Raw genomic sequence first — 19,988 nt, 5'->3', positions numbered from 1 at the left:
AATGTATGTATATAACTTTTATTTCGTTTTTTTATGAGGGAAATAATGAAAACAATAGGTAAGTTATTCTATATGTATTGAAGTTTTATTAAAGAATCCAACACTTGAATATAAATCACGATATAAATGCCTTTTAGTAAATGCAAAATTACTTAAATACGTGGTCTTATTCATTACTGATATTTAATTGTCAAATTACAATATTGTAAACATTTTAGTAACTTTAAATACTAATTAAGAATTTAATTCCACAATATTGTATTAAATACTATAATACAATTAATTACAAGGAAACCAATTATATTTTTTAACATTCATAGACATAAAAAGTCACATTGTCTTTTATAATCTACATTGTTTAAAAAAAAACAAGATAAAATTACTTTTTGGTTGAAATTATACATTAAAATTTATGTCTTATGCTAATTTTTACATTAATTATATCAAGAATGCAAACTTCACCATCCTATCCTAATTTAAACTGGCACTATTTATCACAGGATTAATATTAATGTCGTTAGGCAAACATGTGATTATATAGCATTATTAATTTATTATAAAATTGTTAGCAAAAGTTTAAATTATATATTATTGTGTTGATCTCACTATTTTCTTTGAAATAGAAATTTGAGATAGTTTAAATGCTTTAATTACATAAGATACTACTTTTAAATATACTGGCAGTTTTTAATTTTCACATTAAAAAATAATTGTTCGATAACATTCATTATGTTCAATCCATTTCATTCGTAATCTTAACACTCATTTGGAGGGAAAATGGTAATACAATTCTCCCATTCAGATAGAAAAAAAAATGGCAATAGTGAGATAAACCTAAATATTTACTAACCAAATTGAAAAAATTTAATTCAATTTAATAGAATAATGGCAAACCAGGCAGACATTGTCCTGCCTGAATATGCATACCATTAATAAAATTGCGATTGGTTGAACGGTATATAAGTTGAAGAGCTGCAGCCACATCTAGCTGTGAGTTACAACAAAGTGGATAATACAAAAACCTTCTCCATTAAAATAAAATATGCACTAACTTTAATTTTGATCAGTCAGTGTCAAGTATTCATCTCGAACCAACATAAATTTTTATGCATACATACATATATATATATATATATATATATATATATATATATAATTTCAAATTCAATTTTATTATATTCAAACAAATAAAATAATAAATTTATAAAACAGTATTAAGAAACTGGGAAGACATTTTACGTTAATAGAAATTTTTAATATTTAACAAAAAAAGAAATTATCAAATTAATGTTTATAAAAGGTAATATTAGATAGATATGCCTAACAATGCAAAATTAAATGCTAAGAATGAATACAAATATTTAAAAATATCTTTAAAATATTAGTAAAACTTAACCATACTTTACTAGGTAAGTAGAGATAAAATTGATTTTTTTTATAACAAATCTTGTGATGTAAATAATAAAATATCTATTATTAAGGTAATCTGTAACAGACTAACAGACATACTTTATCCATTAAAGATGTACATTTACATTAAATATTAAAGTTAAAATGTATTTTAGAAATAATTAATAACAAGTTATGAAAATAAATCAGTTTTATCTTTTTATTTGAAAAGAAAATCCAAAAAGATAAAATGAAATATGTTAATAAGAAAAAAAAAAACAAAGAAAAATTAAAAAAAAATTGGCCGTTATATAATTTGGCATTACAAGTTGATTTCATAGACATGGACTGAAGGTACCGTATCCAGTGAAGTAAATAAGGGCAAGAATGTGTGAGAGAGACAAAGCGATGGTTAGGCCAGCAGTTGTCAGAGCTTTTCTTTTTACATTTTTCATAGCTTTGTCTCATTCTAAAGAGTGGTTAATTTTTTTAAGAACTTTAGCTCCGTTCATATCTATGGATGATCCATATATTTTACTTGTCAATATACTGTCAAGTTTACAGCAATCATTACAAAATAATTTTGCATGTATTCAGAAAAGATATAACCTTTATGAATGTAAATTGTCATGAATATTTGGCCAATATTGATTATTTCAAGACAAAGATTATTAAGAAAGTATAGTTTTTTTTTTTTTTTTTATAGAATAGGAAGGCGGACGAGCATATGGGCCACCTGATGGTAAGTGGTCACCAACGCTCTTAGACATTGGCATTGTAAGAAATGTCAACCATCGCTTACATATCCAATGCGCCACCAACCTTGGGAACTAAGATTTTATGTCCCTTGTGCCTGTAATTACACTGGCTCACTCACCCTTCAAACCGGAACACAACAATATCAAGTATTGCTGTTTTGCGGTAGAATATCTGATGAGTGGGTGGTACCTACCCAGACGAGCTTGCACAAAGCCCTACCACCAGTAAAAAAGTTTAAAATATCACCAGTTTTTAATATACAATATTTATACATGTATTTATACTAGTTTTTATGTAACTTGTAGTGTTTAGAGGTCAAATTTTACAAGATCAATTAACTTTTTTCAAATTTAATTGCAGTAATAGTTACATTAAAATGAGTAATGACATTTATAACGGTTAAAACTGATTGCAGTAAGTATATCGTATAACAAGCGGCATATACAAATTTTATATTACAATAATTAACAGAAATAATGTAAACATTTGGTATTTAACTCTGCTACTTACAGCTTAAGACATATGTTATAGAACAGAACACATTGAATTGTAGGCGAGGCCCTCACATGGGTACGTCGGCGACGTACTCCACGGACAGCAGCAGGTCGAGCAGGTCGTGCAGCTGCAGCCAGCGCCACGGCAGCGGCTCGCGACACGAGCGCCGAGCGCGCGACACGCCGCACAGCGCACACAGCGCGCACACGAAGCACAGCACCGCCAGCAGCTGGAACACGCACTTCAGCGGCTCCCTGCGGGCAGACAAAATATATACAGTTAATTTTCGTAGTGTAAAAACAGACTTATATTTTGTGTATTTCTTTGCGATACCAACTGTAACTTATTTATAAAACTCATTAGAGCCATACAAGCACAAAATTCCAAAGTCAAATGCCAGTGCAATGTTTCTTGATGAGTTAAATTAAGCAGAAGCAAGCAGATTTATTTATTCCACTATTTATATATTGTTTTGATACAATTTTTCAATTAATTATTATTTAACCACTAGATTGTATCTCTGGCTTTATTATATGTCACTTTAATAATTGTCTCGTCCCTGATTTTAATAATATATGATAAGACATACCACAAATATTTCCCAAGACCGCTATGTGGAGTGTGACGTTTAGCACAGTCGGTGCAAGGTATATCGGCCTGAATGGACACCGATGATTGCTCTGCAATAAACAGATATTATTATTGTAATGCACTAAATATTAATACACATTTTTTATATTTATTTTAATAAAAGTTATTAATTAATTTTTTTTTATGTATTTTTATATGAAATATTAATTCACCTGTGTTAAAAAATAATTAGTGTTATACTATGTTATTAGCAACTATAAAAAACAATCACAACTAAATATTGACCTTGAGATGGTGACAAAATCCTAATTATTTGTTACAAGTATGGAATTATCCGTCACTAACTCCAGGCCTATGTCAAACTAAACCTGTATTCTAAAAAAACTGATACAAATATCTAAAATTTCATTTAATCTTACGTTTCCATCACCAAAACCCAAAAACAACAACATTTATTTATAAATTAAGGCTTAATTATTACAAAAAAAAATACAATTTTCAATAATACTATAATTAAAATCTAATTTTATTAAACAATACAAACAAGTGATTACACCTACTCTACATTAAGTTGATATCTATTATTACATATATGCTACACGCTACAAATTTACCACTTTCTGTCTGATTTCCCGTTGAGCGTGTGACATAGACTTGATTGATTGATTGATTTGCGCATGCGCCTTCTAGTACATCAAGCTGGGCTCTTAAATTTGCTACAACTGTTTTCAAATAATGATTATCCTCATTTCTGTCATCTACATATCGCTTCAATATGTTTAAATTAATTTCATATTTGTGTAATTCTATTTGCAATTCTTCTGCAGTACGTTGCGCGTGTTTTAATTCACTTTCTAACTTCGCTGTGTATTTATTTAATCTTTCGCATTCAACACACTTGTGACATTCAATACAAACTGGTATGTTATTGTTATTCGCATAAGGTTGAATTTCAATTGCATCCGTCTGTGTACCGAAATTCATCACTTCAATGTCTTTGAACACTTCCAATAATTGCCAACTCGTGTTCGTCATTTTGTTCTGTGTCCCGATTTTTTTATATTGCATGTTATGTATGTATGCATGAGGGTCAGTTAATGGTAAATCTATCGTTTGACTAGAGGATGTACTTAATGTAATGTCATATTTTATTTTATTTTGAATTTCATCATCGTTTAAGCAAATATCGTCTTTATTGTTATACGAATACTGTTCTTTTTCATCAGTTTGCGTTGTACTATTCCTTAACGGATCATAATCGTCATGAGTTTTATGTTTACATAATTTACAAATATCGTCCTTTATGTCTACTGAATAAAGTTCATTCTCTGTTTGCGTGGCAACTGTTATTAGGGAGTTGTCGTGTTCTGATAGCTTATCGGAAGGCTGAGTAGAGTTGAGATCGGTGATATTATGTCTGGACATGTTACAAAAACTCAATCGTATTTCATCGAAGAGGGACATATTCGTAGCCCGACCCTGATCCTCTTTGAGAGCCTTTACAAACGATTCTTCATCCAGCAAACCTTCTAAACAATTAGCGAGCGATTGTGTACAAAGCATTAGTGTATGGTTAAGCGAAATTAAGCTTTATTAAATTGAGATGGGGTTTACAATCCTCAACTTTAAATTAATACTAATAATATCATGTATTACATATGTGTTTGTTGAGCTGGGCGAATATTGAAATATTTATTAGCACAAACAAAATCATAATAATTTTTCTTAAGAAAAAATACATCTGCTTTTAAAGTTTTATGCTGAATAGTATGATATTCACATGTGGCATGATTTAAATGAAAACATGTTTCGAGCATTAACTTAAAAATATTAAAAATAGATAGAAGTCATAATTCCTGTGTATTAATTACTATTTACCTTGTGTAAATCTGCTATCAGCATTAAGAGTGTCCAGCGCTGTTAACATCTGGTCCTCCGTGTAGCTGACATCGATTGAGCGGTCCAAGCGCAAGTGATTTTGATTGGATTTATTCAGCATATCTTTTAGTTCCATTTCTAGAAGATCCTGAAATAAGTAATAATAATAATAATATTAATAATATATCCTGGGACATTTTTCACACACGGCCATCTGATCTCAAATTAAGCTTGTAGAAAGCTTGTGCTATGGAAACCAGACAACTGATATACTACATATACTACTTTTCTTTTGTAAATACATACTTATATAGATAATTACACCCAGACTCAGGACAAACAGACATGTTCATGCACACAAATGTCTGTCCTGGGTGGGAATCGAACCCACAACCTTCGGCGTGAATGGCAAGTGTTCTACCAACCACGCCAACCGGCTCAAATAGAAAAACCGGCTCAAGTAATGAAATGAGGTTATTTGTAATGGTTTTAAATGTGCTATTGTATTGGGAATTTATAAATAGTTAAAATTTACTTTGTTAATAACAAATGTGGATCATAATCCTTAATGGATTCAACAAAATAACAGTTATACATTTACTTCTCTATGCATGTATATATATTGTTAGTATTAGTCATGATATAAATATATTAATGCCAGGAATAAAAGATAAAGAGGGTTAACCTTGAATTAAGTTAACCATAGTTTAGTGGAGTTTATTTATTTGTTTGGATTTATGTTATACGAGGCATCTTATATTGAATAGTATTTTTTTTTTGTCTTTTTCTGACATAGTCACATTTGATTTTTAATGGTGGAATAATAGATGAATGAAGTGAGTTGTGTAGTTGGATATAAATTAGTTATATAATGAATTGACTCACTTTTTCCTTTATAATATGTTGCATAAACTCATCCTGGTCCTGCAGACGAGCTGTTAGATGAGCATGCTCCGTTCTCAGGGTCTCATTCTCTACTAGTAGGGTGGACTGCCGAGACGCGTACATGTCGTTGATACGATGACATTCTTCTTTAGATTTAGATAACAATTCTTGGAGGGTCAGTTTCTATAAATGAGAGAGAAATAAGTTGTAATATTTTGGAACATAGTTTATATAAAATTCGGCATTTCATCGAAGGTAACTGTGGATTTCCAGTGCATGTTCTAGTGTCTTACTAAAAATACAACACACTTGTTTTCCTTTACCATAATTTGAGCATTTTTAATTAAAGTGGTTTGCAAGCAATATTTAAATAATTGCTAAAAACAAAGTCAAAGTTTATTCAAAACTTAACATATATGTGAAATTACAGACTATGTAAATTACTAGTGGTAGGGCTTTGTGCATGCTCGTCTGGGTAGGTACCACCCACTCATCAGATATTCTACCGCGAAACAGCACTTGATATTGTTGTGTTCCGGTTTGAAGGGTGAGTGAGCCAGTGTAATTATACTGGCACAAGGGACATAAAATCTTAGTTCCCAAGGTTGGTGGCGCATTGGTTATGTATAGAATGCCAATGTCTAAGGGCGTTGGTGACCGCTTACCATCAGGTGGCCTATATGCTCGTCCGTCTTCCTATTCTATAAAAAAATAAATAAAAAAATGTGTCTGAGACATTGCTGAAAATGATATGATCATCACAACAATAGCAGAGTGTAGTAGTGATTGAGCGCGCGACTCGCCTCGGTCTCCAGCAGCGCGACCTGCTCGGTGAGCACGCGCGCGGCGCGGCGCGACGTGTCGAGGTCGCGGCGCGCGTCGCCCAGCGCGCGCTCGGCGCCGCACAGCCGCTCGCACGCCTCCTCGTAGTCGCGCCGCGCCCTGCTCAGCGACGACGACTCCTCGCGTAACCTGTGCATTGAAACATACGATACTTTCACTACGTTGTTAGTCTAGTGATTAGAGACGTGGGTGCAAGCTCATTGAGCGATCACCTTCATCCGTAGAAATTATCGATCTTAAACGATTTATTACATCGTCATACGCGAAACATGAATAATAAAGCCTGGTTTTACACTAAAAAAAATTACGTAATATTAAGACAAATAAATCTTAATTATTAAGGGAATCCGGTCTTTTTACCCAAATTCATCTTTGATAAAATAACATAATTTAAAAATATATATATAAACTAGTTTTTTTTTTTTTTAATTTGGAACGTCGAAGTAAAGTATTTGTTAACTTGATCTGTGAAATTAATCATTTCTGTAAATATAAAAATACAACGTACAAGTATATATGGTTCTAGAACGTACATATTAAGATGTGCCCGCAGAGTGTCCCGCTCCGCGCTGAGCGCCGCCAGCGCCTCCTCGTGGTGCCGGTCCGAGTATTCGAGTTGCGTGCGCAGTTGGTGGGCCAAGTGGGACTTTTCGCGCAACTCGCATTGCAACTCTTCTAGCAATTGAAATCCTGGTGACAAAATTAAAACATCACAATTATATCATTATTACATACAGTAATGGACAACACATTTATAGAGACAGTTAAAACAATGAGCGTTTATCAATTAGAAACAATTCATCCTACGGGTAGATGCCGTAATTTATATCCAGAAAATTACTATTTATTTCAAACTGACTATTTTCATATAATTACTGTTAGAAAATAGTATAAATACCTCATCAGTATTTGTTTACTTACAGAAGGTCAACTACATAATAACCATACAAGAAATAAAATTTACATTTTAAGTAAATATTAGTAAGAATTTCATATTAATAAACTTGACTATAAATATGAGAAATGTGCTCAATGACGTCAAACTAAAAATATTGTACGTATATTTATCTCACCATTATTATTAACAGTAATCAAACTCCTCAAAAATCTCCATAAAACACGGTTAAAAAGTAAAATATTATAAACAAACATTATAACTACGATAAAAGAAAGAAAATTGTACAGAAAAACGAACATTTTGCTGTGAAATCAAATGAAAACTGGACCGAGAATGCCTTTATCAGATACACTTCAGATAATTAACATATGTGACAGAAATTAAAGCAAATATTTACTCAAGATTCAAGTGACGAAATGAGTGCAGAAATTGTATATACAATTTTAGTTTTATTGAATGAATTCCAATTTTAAAACTTCGTACAATTATTTAATTCTTTGGATACTTCAGTTACGATTATGGTTATTTGTGCTATGTAGTAATTAAACTAAAAAACTATTTAAGTAGACATATTGTAATGTAATTTGCATATAATAATTAGAAATTATAAAACATATATAACTATGTGTATTTATGAGTTTGTATATACATACGTCATTTATTATGAATAGCTTGTATTAAATTTGTACTGATAAAATTGTCCATAACATTAAAAAACAAAAATAGTAGCCCCACAAACTGCATAAAATATTAATAATGTCTTCTTTGAACATACTTTTATTTATATTACACATAAATATTTATTAATAGATAATATTATTATATATTCGTTTTAAAAAAAAACTTTCTTTTTTTTTCATCATGAGGTATACGGAAATGGATACTTTGTGGCTGTTGTTTTTTTTTGTTAGTTAATAATTAATTAATAAAAGCTTTTCTGTCCTATTATATTTTATTTACATAAATCTCTAGATGTTTCTAAAAATAAGCATCCTCTTTAACAAACAAAGATTAATTACTCAATAACTTCTTCTTCTTCGAGTGCCACTCCGACTAGCGAAGGTTGGCAGTCAGCTTTAAATACTCCTTCTTGTTCTTCGCGAGGCGAAAGAGTTCGGCAGCACTCGCGATTCCCGTCCATTCACGGATGTTGCACAGCCAAGACTTTTCTGCGCCCAACAGCTCTCCTTCCGGCAACTTTTCCGATCATAATCAGTTGCAAAAGTTCATATCTTTCATGCCTGAGCACGTGTCCGAGATATGCAACTTTTCTCTTCTTGACAGTCTCCAAAAGTTGCCGTTTTTGGTTGACGCGTCACAGAACTTCCACGTTCGAGACCTTTTGAGTCCAACTAATGGCCAACATACGTCTATAAGCCCACATCTCGAAAGCTTCTATACGTTTTTTGAGGTCTTCTTTAATTGTCCACGCCTCGCATCCGTAAAGAAGTATAGGCCAGATGTAATAATGTAGGAGTTGTATGCGCACAGGGATCTTAAGTCTGCGATTGCAGAGTAATTTTTTCAACGTGCAGAAGGCACTAAATAACAATAATAATCATTTTTTTATATGTCTTTCAACATTAACAATATTAAACAAACACATTTTCACTATAATTATATAATGTCAAGATGTATATTTCAAGTGTACTTACCATCAGTAGATATGCCAGAATCAGAATCATGTGGGCCCTGTCCACTCTTCAGATTAAAACTGCAATAGATAAGAAATTATATTATAATACAGTGCTTATATGATTGATAAAATAACATCACCACTATGCACAGTATGTAGTAAAGTAGATGCCATTGCATGCTATCAAGGTTTTAGTTCGGAATGAAGGCTAACTTTTTTATTTTTTATTTTATGCAGACTATGAAATTGTAAATGGTTACCATTGCCCATAGACATTCTTAAACGGCATGGCATTGTTAAAAATAATAACGGCCAATGTGTCACCAACCTTGGGAACTAAAATATGCCTGTAATTACACTGGCTCATTCGCCCTTCAAACCTGAACATAACGACTACTGTTACAAAGTTAACAGTAATGCTATTAGCAATTGAGTATCTGAAAAGTGGGTTGTTCTAACCCAGACAAGTTGGCACCAAGCCCTACCACCAGGTTAAAGGTGATAGCGAATAAAATAAAGAACTTCATATTTTTGGAACATTTGGCATTCTCACTTTTAAATGTTCACCAAGGAATATCATTAATTGTGAAAAAAAAAAAATACTTATGAACATGAACATTTAAATTAATTAAAAACTATATAATATAATTATTCTATTTTTTTTTAGATAAGAAACACAAATGTTTTGTTTTTTTTTTGAATAATTAATTAATATTTATTAATAAAACATTTGTTTTTTTGATAAAAAATTATTATTACCTTTCATCCAAGTCAACTTTAACTTTTTGGTTTTCGCTGTATTTGTTCAATGTTGATGCCAGCATTGAAACTGTTATCTCAGGATTGCTCTGATTGGGGTCCAATAGTGATCGGAGATAACTATACTCAGCCCTATACAAAGAATCAAGTTACATTGTTTTGTTATAAAACTAAGTATGTTTTTATCTTCATTATACTTTGTTATTATATGTTTTTGTCAATAATGTCAAGAAATTTCAAATAAAATAAAATAATTAAGCAAGAACTTTAAAGTATATCGATAAAATTGTATTATAGCAAAATATAAGATTAATATATTTTTAAAAATAAATCATTTACTTACTTATTTGTTTTGACAAAAGGCGCGAATTTGTCCATTAAATCATCAACCCGTAAAGTATTAGTACTATTAGCACCGCAATAATGAAAGATCTGCAGGGCCGTGACGATATATTCTAAAAATGAAAATAAACCATGCAAGTCAGTAATGAGGAAGTATACCAACGCATAGTCACAATAATAAACATTTAAAATTACACTCACCGTCAGTGCTTCGATCACCGTCTAGACTCATTTTTTTTTGTCGAACTTCACACAATAATATTTACAGTAGTATTAATTATTTTAACCTGGAAATTGTCACGCCTGTACGTTAAAAGTCAATTGTTTATTTTTCATTAGCCTAAATAAATTCGTTACGCTACAACGAAGTACAAAAATAGTTTTGTAATAAAAACGGTTTAACGTAAGTAGTGCTGTACACGCAAGTATGACATATAAACATATGTGGTCGATATCGACAAAATTAAATGATAGAATGCAGATACTTTTTCTAGTTTCAAAATTCAAACAATTATAAGATTTCTGAAAAACAATATTATTATATAAAAATATTTCTAAAATTATATAAAAATATTTGTGGGATTTTTAATTTAATTTACAACAATTTTTTCAAAATGATAGTCGATAACATTCATAAGTGTACTGCACTGTTTCTTACATTAATAAATAAAGTGCCACAGATTAAGCAAAATAAATTAAAATATAGAGTGCGTTCACATTAACTAGTCAAAATTATACAAAGGCACAGTGTATACAGACCACATTTAATTTATATATTGAGAAAATCACGCATTACACCAAATTGCAAACTATGATAACAAGTTAATCTATTATAATGAAAATCGCCTAGCATAAGTTGAACATTTTAAAATGATTCGTAATGGTACTTATGTTGGTATTAATATAAAAATATTTTATAAATCATTAATTAATTCACAATTAAAATTATCTTGAAGTAATAAATTATTTTATCCGTGAAAATTAAAATAAATAACATTACTTATGAATTTCTAATTAATCACTTTTCGCATAAAAAATTGGCAAAGTACACATGCTATTGAAAATGCCCTTAATTGCACACACTGTTGTATTAACGCCAGAATAGAATCAAATCATGATCTTATTACTTAATAGAGAGTAATCAGAATTGAATATTTTTTTCGCTGTCCATATTATACAATAAGTATTTTCCACCATTTATATAATTTTTTATATTGGAACGGGTTTTAATTATTTTATTTATATACATTCTTTTGATAGGTTCCTTATGAAAAAAATGTTTTTTTTTTTCGAAATATACAAATTCAAACTGATTTATGTTCACAAATTAACTAATTTTTTTCTAACATGGCATACTGGTGGTGGTACTTACTGGTGGTAGGGCTTTGTGCAAGCTCGTCTGGGTAGGTACCACCCACTCATCAGATATTCTACCGCAAAACAGCAATACTTGATATTGTTGTGTTCCGGTTTGAAGGGTGAGTGAGCCAGTGTAATTACAGGCACAAGGGACATAAAATCTTAGTTCCCAAGGTTGGTGGCGCATTGGATATGTAAGCGATGGTTGACATTTCTTACAATGCTAATGTCTAAGAGCGTTGGTGACCACTTACCATCAGGTGGCCCATATGCTCGTCCGCCTTCCTATTCTATAAAAAAAAAAAAAAAATGTTTAACTAATTTATAAAATTATAATAATCAATTCTAACCTATAACATAAATCTTCCGTAGAAAGTTTATATAGGCCCTCTTTGTTTACATAAAAAATATATTTTCCCACTAATTTTCAATATTCATCAATTCTCATAAAGATAGAGGGCATATTATTTATAAGATGAATATCATACTTACGAAATTTTATTTGATAATTTTTAGGAATATTAATAACTATCATTGTTCAACAATATGTTATACGTTTTCAGATTTAAAAAAATTGTTAAAATTAACATTTTATATTAAAAAGCGAATAAAATTTAAAAATTGTTTATTTTAACAAAACTACATGTACAAATTATTCATACAAAAATATATCATAGGAGGTAAATAAATAATAAGCTATCGTATTCTAATTGTATTTAGCACTTCAATGAGTCCACAGTGTACTTTTAACATAGCAAGCTTCGTTTCTATCATAGTAAAATCGCTAAGTTCCATCTGTGAATATAAAAAAATACGGTAAAAACATTGGCGGGTTAAACAAATAAAGGCCAAGAAAAATAAATATCATTTGAAGGTATCAACTGTACTGAAACTGGTATGATTCTATAACCAATCTTTATATTTATAAAGCCTTACAATAATTACTTTCGACAATTATTACGATAGCGAAAAAAAGTATATTTATTTATTCAAATATTAAACAATATAAAAATATATATATTTTCGTAAAACACGTACACCGTCAGGAGGGTCCTTATCTCGAGGCGGAAAGCGCCCGTACATTCGTTCGCAAATTCCGCATAGACCGCACCAAGTTCTGTATTTTATCGTTTGTGCATCAGACTGAAAATAAAGTTTCTGATTAACTATACTTAAAATTTGAAAAAAAATTATTTACTTTATTGAAAATTTTCTGCCAGAAAAATCCAATAGATTTTTATCGGCAAAAGCCGGCGTGCCAAGGACCTCAGGATCCAGTCTTATAAATTAGACACAAGACCAACGAGGTATACAATAATATTATTTTTGATATAATAGACTCTTGCCATGTTTATTTAACAATACCTACACTATTTATAATAGGTACGTGCTAATTGTTACTGAGGTAACTGACATAGACCTTATTCACACGTAGACTTGTGGCGAACTGAATTATCAAGAATATTGGGATGAGATGAGACCATAGACAATTTAGTAATTTTTAAAGATTTAACAAATTCCTAACAAAGTTTTTATAAATCATGCTTGTAACCTCGCCTGTATCGCCTCCTTCCATATGATAGTCTTTTCTATAACCAGTTTCGAGAAGGGTAAGTTTAATCTCATCGGGAATGTTCTCGTCTTCTTCGTAATCATCCCATTCCATGATGCTTCCAAACTGCTTTGCTTGTTCCAGTGAAAGAATGCCACCCATCATAAGCATAAGACCTTCTTGTAAGTTCTAAAAAATATCTACTAATCTTGTATTTGTAGATATAAATATGTAGTAGGACATATTTTTCAAATTTGCTTATTAGAACAATCGACACACATCTGTCGCAGTTATATTTTTCTTAGTTAAGTAGCGAAACAAAACAAAACTAATCTTTTAAAAGGTAAATAAACAGCGCGTATATAGTAAAAATTTTAAGATAATCTGAACATGTGTTATGAAAATTAAAAGAGAATAAGAGTTCGTTGAAATGCTTACTTTTATTGGCATCCTGTATCCTCTTTGTCTGAACTTCCTCAAAACGGTCAAGTAAAGGAGTTGTTTTGATTTTTTCAATATTACGAACCGTGCTGCATACTGCATTGGTGTTAGGGCTAAATATTTAATTTTAAAAAAAGTAATTCACGCTATTATAAAATGCTTAACTTAACTAAAACTTTACTTAAATCATATTTCAAAAGATTACTATGAATATTGCTGAGGTACCTATGTAAGTATGGTAAATAATGTGATTTAGATGTAGGCATAGTGCTATAATAAAGTTATAATTGTATCCAGTTCCTACTTTCTAAAGCGTTGGAATCGATCGGCAAGCTGAACTGGGCGTTCTGTCTGGAAAACACTCTTGGTATGTGAAGCCAATCACCCAAGCTGACTGCCGGTATTCGTAGCTCACGAAGAAGATTCTGCATTTCTTGAGAGTAGGGACGCTCGGGACGAGTCCGAAATGCTTCTTCTAGGACATACCGACGCTGAAACATTTAGAAAATTGAAAATTGAAAAAAATCCAAATCTCCTCAAAATGAATAGGTGGCTTAGCCCAGCACTTTATGTCACTTTTTTGTTTATACTACAAGGGATTTCCCTTTTATCGATGATGTTAACTGCTACGAATGAATATATTGTAAACGTCAAACCTTAGTGTCGAATTCAGTCTCGATAGCTTCTTCATCCACCTCCCTATGTAAATACTTCAAAATATCATCGTCAAGGAATGAGTCTGTCTTTTTCGCTACACTAGTCTTGATCACCGGCAGAATAATATCATCCTCAACCGCTTGAGATATCGAGCATCGGGAACTAGGATTTTGGGAGTCCGTAACTATACCTGCGATCTAATAAAATGTACTTTTAGTTAGGAATACGTCAAACTAGTTAAAAAATTAGTAATTGGCCTTTTTTTTATAGAATAGGAAGGCGGACGAACATATGGGCCACGTGATGGTAAGTGGTCACCAACGCCCATAGACATTGGCGTTGTAAGAAATTTTAACCATCGCTTACAACACCAATGCGCCACCAACCTTGGGGACTAAGATGTTATGTCCCTTGTGCCTGTAATTACACTGGCTCACTCACCCTTCAAACCGGAACACAACAATACCAAGTACTGCTGTTTTGCGGTAGAATATCTGATGAGTGGGTGGTACCTACCCAGACGAGCTTGCACAAAGGTCTACCACCAGTCTATAGGATCCTCTTAATATATATATGTTGGATAGCCTTACAGCTTCAACAATATTGCCTAACAGTAATTAATACGTTTATAGAGTATTAAGAGTTCAGTTTCAACTGGAGACTAGTTCTGTAACTATTTTTTTTATTATTTCTCGTGAAATGTATTTCAATGTTACCATATAACCATTGTGGATGATTCTTCGAAGAATCTTATCGAGAGGTGTGGGACAACTAGGCAATTTGGTAACACGTTAGAATTGTACGTCACATTATAAATTGCATTATAACTTGTGGTATGGATTTCAGAAGCATTATTAATATTATTTAAAGAATAAGGTGGTATCATGGGTTTTAATAAATTCATACTTGTGTTTCAGGGTCCTGCTGAGCTTGGGCTGCTAGTCCAGCTGAAGTCAAACGATCACTACCTCCAGGTCTGCCCTTACGGCGTCTTTTACCACGTCGCCGAACTTCACCACCTTTGAAAATTAATGTATCAAATTAAGTAGGTACTTGATTTTATTAAAATATTTTTGTAATAATACACAATTAGATATTATATATTTATATAATATTTCGGAATATGTATGTGTATATATATATATATATATAGATTAATGGATGTATGCGAATAATCTGCAAACAAAATATGAAAATAAAAAAATTATTATTAAAAAAAAGTCGAGATGGCCCAGTGGTTAGAACGCGGGAATCTTAACCGATGATCGTGGGTTCAAACCCGGGCAAGCACCACTGATTTTCATGTGATTAATTTGTGTTTATAAATTCATCTGGCGCTTGGCGGTGAAGGAAAACATCGTGAGGAAACCTGCATTTGTCTAATTTCACTAAAATTCTGCCACATGTGTATTCCACCAATCCGCATTGAAGCAGTGTGGTGGAATAAGCTCCAAACCTTCCACCACTACATACCACTCACTCATCAGATATTCTGCCGCTAAGCAGCAATACTTAGTATGGTTGCGTTTCGGTTTGAAGGGTGAGTGAGCCAGTGTAACTACAGGCACAAAGGACATAACATCTTCGTTCCCAAGGTTGGTAGCGCATTGGCGAGGTAAAGAATGGTTATTATTTCTTACCTTGCCAGGTGGATCAGGTCTATTTCTAATGGAAATCTGTCTCATGTGTATTCAAAAAACTGTATTGGAGCAGCGGGGTAAAATAGGCACCAAATCGTCTCAATATATATACGACGCCATTACCCTGAGCAATAGTCATTACTTACTGGGTCAAGCGATTATGTTTAATTAATGTTTATGTTTAATAAATTACTATTCTCATCGACGTTTGCGATATGCTCATGGTCATTATCAGCTTCCTTTCCTCCCACGGATCGCTGTGAAGCTGGTGTTTCACTTTTCTTGTTCTTAAGTACTTTTCCTAGATTTAAAGCTTTTAGTTGGTTCTGAAAAAAATTAAACGTTGTTTTAAAATTCGAATAAATATCTGATGCTAATCTTCAGTGGGTTAAATAGGATTACCTCGAGTTTTTTAAAAAAATCATTACTATCATATGCTAACGTATTTTCTTTCTTTATGAACTTCTTTTTTATTTGAATACTAGGCAGTTTAAGCCTTTTCTGTTGCCCTGTACCCCAAGACGTCACCGAAAATACTATATTCGATGCACCACGCTTCCTACTTTTTGGGGCGTAGTTTAAAACTATCCTCGTCACGTGCATCAGTGCACAATCACACGGCGTCGTTGAAATAGCCATTGGAATATTCAGAGGTTTACGTTTCACGCGTCTCGGTTTAGACTTAGCTAAATTATTTCCCGTTTTAAACACCGTTTTCGCTTTTGACTTTTGCTCGTTCGGTTTTTGTTTTTTAATTTGCATTAATTTAGTCTTTGATATCAGAAATGGTAACATTTTGAAATTCGGTAACGATGTTTTCGAGAGGTTCAATTTGAAACGTGTGAAAGTGTACCTGACCGTAGCTATGTGAAAGTCACACTATCTCTAACGTCAGTCAGCTATTGATTATCACTTATCTGTCATAACATATTAAATATCTAACACGGTCTAGTAAATCTTTGAGTAGATGATTAAAGTTCCAGGGTCATTGAGATTATTAATATTCAACCATCTAGATATTAGTGCCTACGTGGGCATAAAAATGGTGATATTTGGGCTTGCCTTAGTTAAAAACAAATTAAAAGTTAGAAAAGTTTACAAAATTTTAAATGTAAGGTATGTAATTTCTATGTATAATATAAAATATATGTAGATACCTAGATATGAGTTAAAGTACGGCAGGTTCCTGTGACTTCATTTTATTATAATATTTATCATAATAATAGTATCTAAAGCATTTTAAAAATAGATGTTAGAGTTGAGATCCTTTCTTCTATTTGAAGTCGGTTAAAAATACAATTAAAAGGTATAAGTGTTGGTAATTTCATCAGTATCTTTATTAAAGTAATCTAATAAGCCATAAATATAATTGTAAGCTTACCTTTTTAATGCTTCTCACGCTAATGGGCTCTTTAGTAGTTCTTTTGGATAAAATTAAAGGGGAAGCCAACGGTGGTAACTGTTCGCATTGACCATTCACAAGACGGTTGTGAGCGCTGCCAGAGAGATTGAGTGACGGTAACGTGGACCTTTCGTTGGCGCTCGGCGTGTGTCCTGTTGTCATCTCTGAAGTCGCGTAACCGTGATAGTAGAAAGTTTCCTATTAAGTAATAAATCAAGTTAAAAACGTCGTCAAAATGCGCAGAAATATAGGCTGACTATAGGCATTACTATCACTAGAGAGTATAGCTTATGTAAGAAACTAATCTCTGACTATCTCACTATCCAAAATCATAGGACATTATTTAAAACGAAACAATGCCATTCCATGCTGATTGATGCAACATATCATATTCCGAAAATTCACATATATCAATCTAAATGTTTCTGGTCTCATAACGTAAAGAATAAAGGTTCTCTTCAATTAAATATAATTATGACGTCTCTATTGTAAATAATAACAAGGCACCTGACTATGACTTCTCCTCAAATCGAGAACGATAGTCATCTTTTGATGTGGCTGGTCGGGTGTGAGACATCTTCTCGAACCTCTGGATTTGCCGCTCGCTAAAGTCGGAGCTGGTGTAAGAGGACGAGAGTCTGTTTCTGTATACCTGAAAAAAAATATCAGTTACTATTTACTAATGGAATAATTAAGATGTTATAAATAAATGAAAAAATACAATAGGCAAAATAGTGCTGATCTATTTTATTACCATTTACCTTCTAAACATATCTTCTGTGACAATATCATGCGGTGTCCTATTTTTTTCTTTTTCATTCTGATCTTGAAACTTAGTTAAGTCCTCTTGAAAATAATGGGCCTTGCCTTCGAGATACTGAAAAAAAAAAGGATTTAAAATGTAAACGTTGCAATATTTAACAAAAAGGCCAATAAGATAATAATAAACTGTACCCATGCGTCTTTTGCTTTTTTCACAAACTCTTTAGCAGTAGAATCAGCTGGATGGTTGCATAGAACGGAGCAAGCGTTCGAGAAAGGGTTGTAGAGGCTTGCATAAGGGCGTAGCATGAACGGCGCTGGTGTCACTTCGCATCGTAACTCTAAATTACCCTAAATACACATAAGAGCAAATTTATTTATTTACAATCATTGATTTTAAATACAATATCAATTTAGTTACTTTAAACGCGTAACAAATTCAAAACTACAAAAAATAGAATCAATTTTCAGAAAAAATAAATAATAACTAATATAATAAATAATAAGTACATCGCCTTTGCTTAATTTGTACACATTTGTGTTTTTCTAATTTATTGATAGATTAAATTGAATAATGTAGGTTAATATAACTGTCAGCTGCTTGTGGCAAAGTTAATAATAACAAATTAGAATCTACTTTAAATATAATACGTCATTTATATACATAACATTTATTTAATGACCGTTCAAGAACACGTGAATTTTAATCTTAAATTACGTGTTCAAACCCGGTCAAGCACCACTGAATTTTCATGTGCTTAATTTTTGTTTATAATTCATCTTGTGAAGGAAGTGAAGTGAAGTATCGTGAGGAAGCCTGCATGTGTCGGATGAAAATCTTCCACATGTGAAACCCCATTGGAGCGAGGACGAAGAAGCTTTAAAAAACCCTCTCGTTTTTCACCAGGACGTTTACAGTTTGTTACTTTAATATAAATTGCGAGATTAATATGAAAAATAAAAATGCAAGTGAAATCGCAGGGTGCAGTTAGTTACGTCATTGTATGTATAAGGGTATAAGTATGTAGGTACATATGTAATATCGTATATTTTTTTACACGCGGTACTCACTATGTCAGTTTCTTTTTGTTTATTCGCTGCAGATTTTTGCAGCACGCTAGCCAATAATCCAGTGTTACTCGTTAGTCCCATACCTTATTTTTATTTCTCTTTTTGTTTGTATATCGATCAATCAATCTCTTGGTAACGTAAAATAATATCAAACTTCTGCATGGTAAAAAAATTATGACACTTTGACAGTTATATAGGTATTCAGCTTTCTTCTTTTTTTATAAAATAATTTCGAAAAATAAGTACTAGTCATATTTGTCATTATCAACAATTAATAAATAAATGGAACTCGAGAGGCGATTATTTTTCCTATCACATTTTTCTTAAACATCCTTACTATTGTTTTATATCGTATATCTATCATATTTCATATATTTAGGACGGCAGCAAATAGGCGTTTGGCAAGGAGTTAAATAAAATGTTCTCTTCTGTTAAAATTAAACTCCTACCCAGGCAAAACTGCACACAGCTCTTTTTTTTAAACGCTGGAAATACGCATTAGGCATTTCCCCCACGGGAACAGTGGGGGAGTATGTAGGAATACCGACTAAAAAGCCAGCGGTCCTCTTTTCCGTCTTAACGAGGAGCGCCACGGGGTCGCTTGAGCATGCTACCGACTACCATGACCT

General features: G+C 32.1%; 2 protein-coding genes across 3 annotated transcripts; both read right to left on the bottom strand.

Annotated features, from left to right (window-relative positions):
• Positions 1-1,594: 1,594 nt before the first annotated feature.
• Positions 1,595-10,901, bottom strand: LOC126773590 (uncharacterized). 2 transcript variants are annotated; one of them, XM_050494560.1, is made up of 11 exons: positions 10,677-10,901; positions 10,477-10,588; positions 10,134-10,265; positions 9,394-9,452; positions 7,374-7,530; positions 6,801-6,969; positions 5,998-6,180; positions 5,113-5,260; positions 3,849-4,763; positions 3,233-3,323; positions 1,595-2,897 (listed from the first exon to the last, which is right to left on the bottom strand). In XM_050494560.1, exons 1-11 carry the CDS (start codon positions 10,705-10,707, stop codon positions 2,711-2,713), a joined length of 2,184 nt encoding a protein of 727 aa, XP_050350517.1. In that variant the 5' UTR covers positions 10,708-10,901; the 3' UTR covers positions 1,595-2,710. The 2 variants fall into 2 exon arrangements, with proteins under 2 accessions (XP_050350517.1, XP_050350518.1); XM_050494561.1 differs by lacking the exons at positions 9,394-9,452; positions 10,134-10,265; positions 10,477-10,588; positions 10,677-10,901 and adding an exon at positions 7,914-8,048.
• Positions 10,902-12,487: 1,586 nt separating this feature from the next.
• On the bottom strand, positions 12,488-16,978 carry LOC126773597 (uncharacterized). Its single transcript, XM_050494573.1, has 9 exons — positions 16,527-16,978; positions 16,318-16,450; positions 15,391-15,503; positions 14,484-14,681; positions 14,132-14,318; positions 13,825-13,940; positions 13,387-13,575; positions 12,873-12,977; positions 12,488-12,629 (listed from the first exon to the last, which is right to left on the bottom strand). Exons 1-9 carry the CDS (start codon positions 16,917-16,919, stop codon positions 12,531-12,533), a joined length of 1,533 nt encoding a protein of 510 aa, XP_050350530.1. The 5' UTR covers positions 16,920-16,978; the 3' UTR covers positions 12,488-12,530.
• Positions 16,979-19,988: the final 3,010 nt, after the last annotated feature.

Source organism: Nymphalis io, chromosome 15 (assembly GCF_905147045.1).
Source record: "Nymphalis io chromosome 15, ilAglIoxx1.1, whole genome shotgun sequence".
Lineage (NCBI taxonomy): Eukaryota > Metazoa > Arthropoda > Insecta > Lepidoptera > Nymphalidae > Nymphalis > Nymphalis io.
This window is presented reverse-complemented; position numbering and strand designations above follow the sequence as displayed.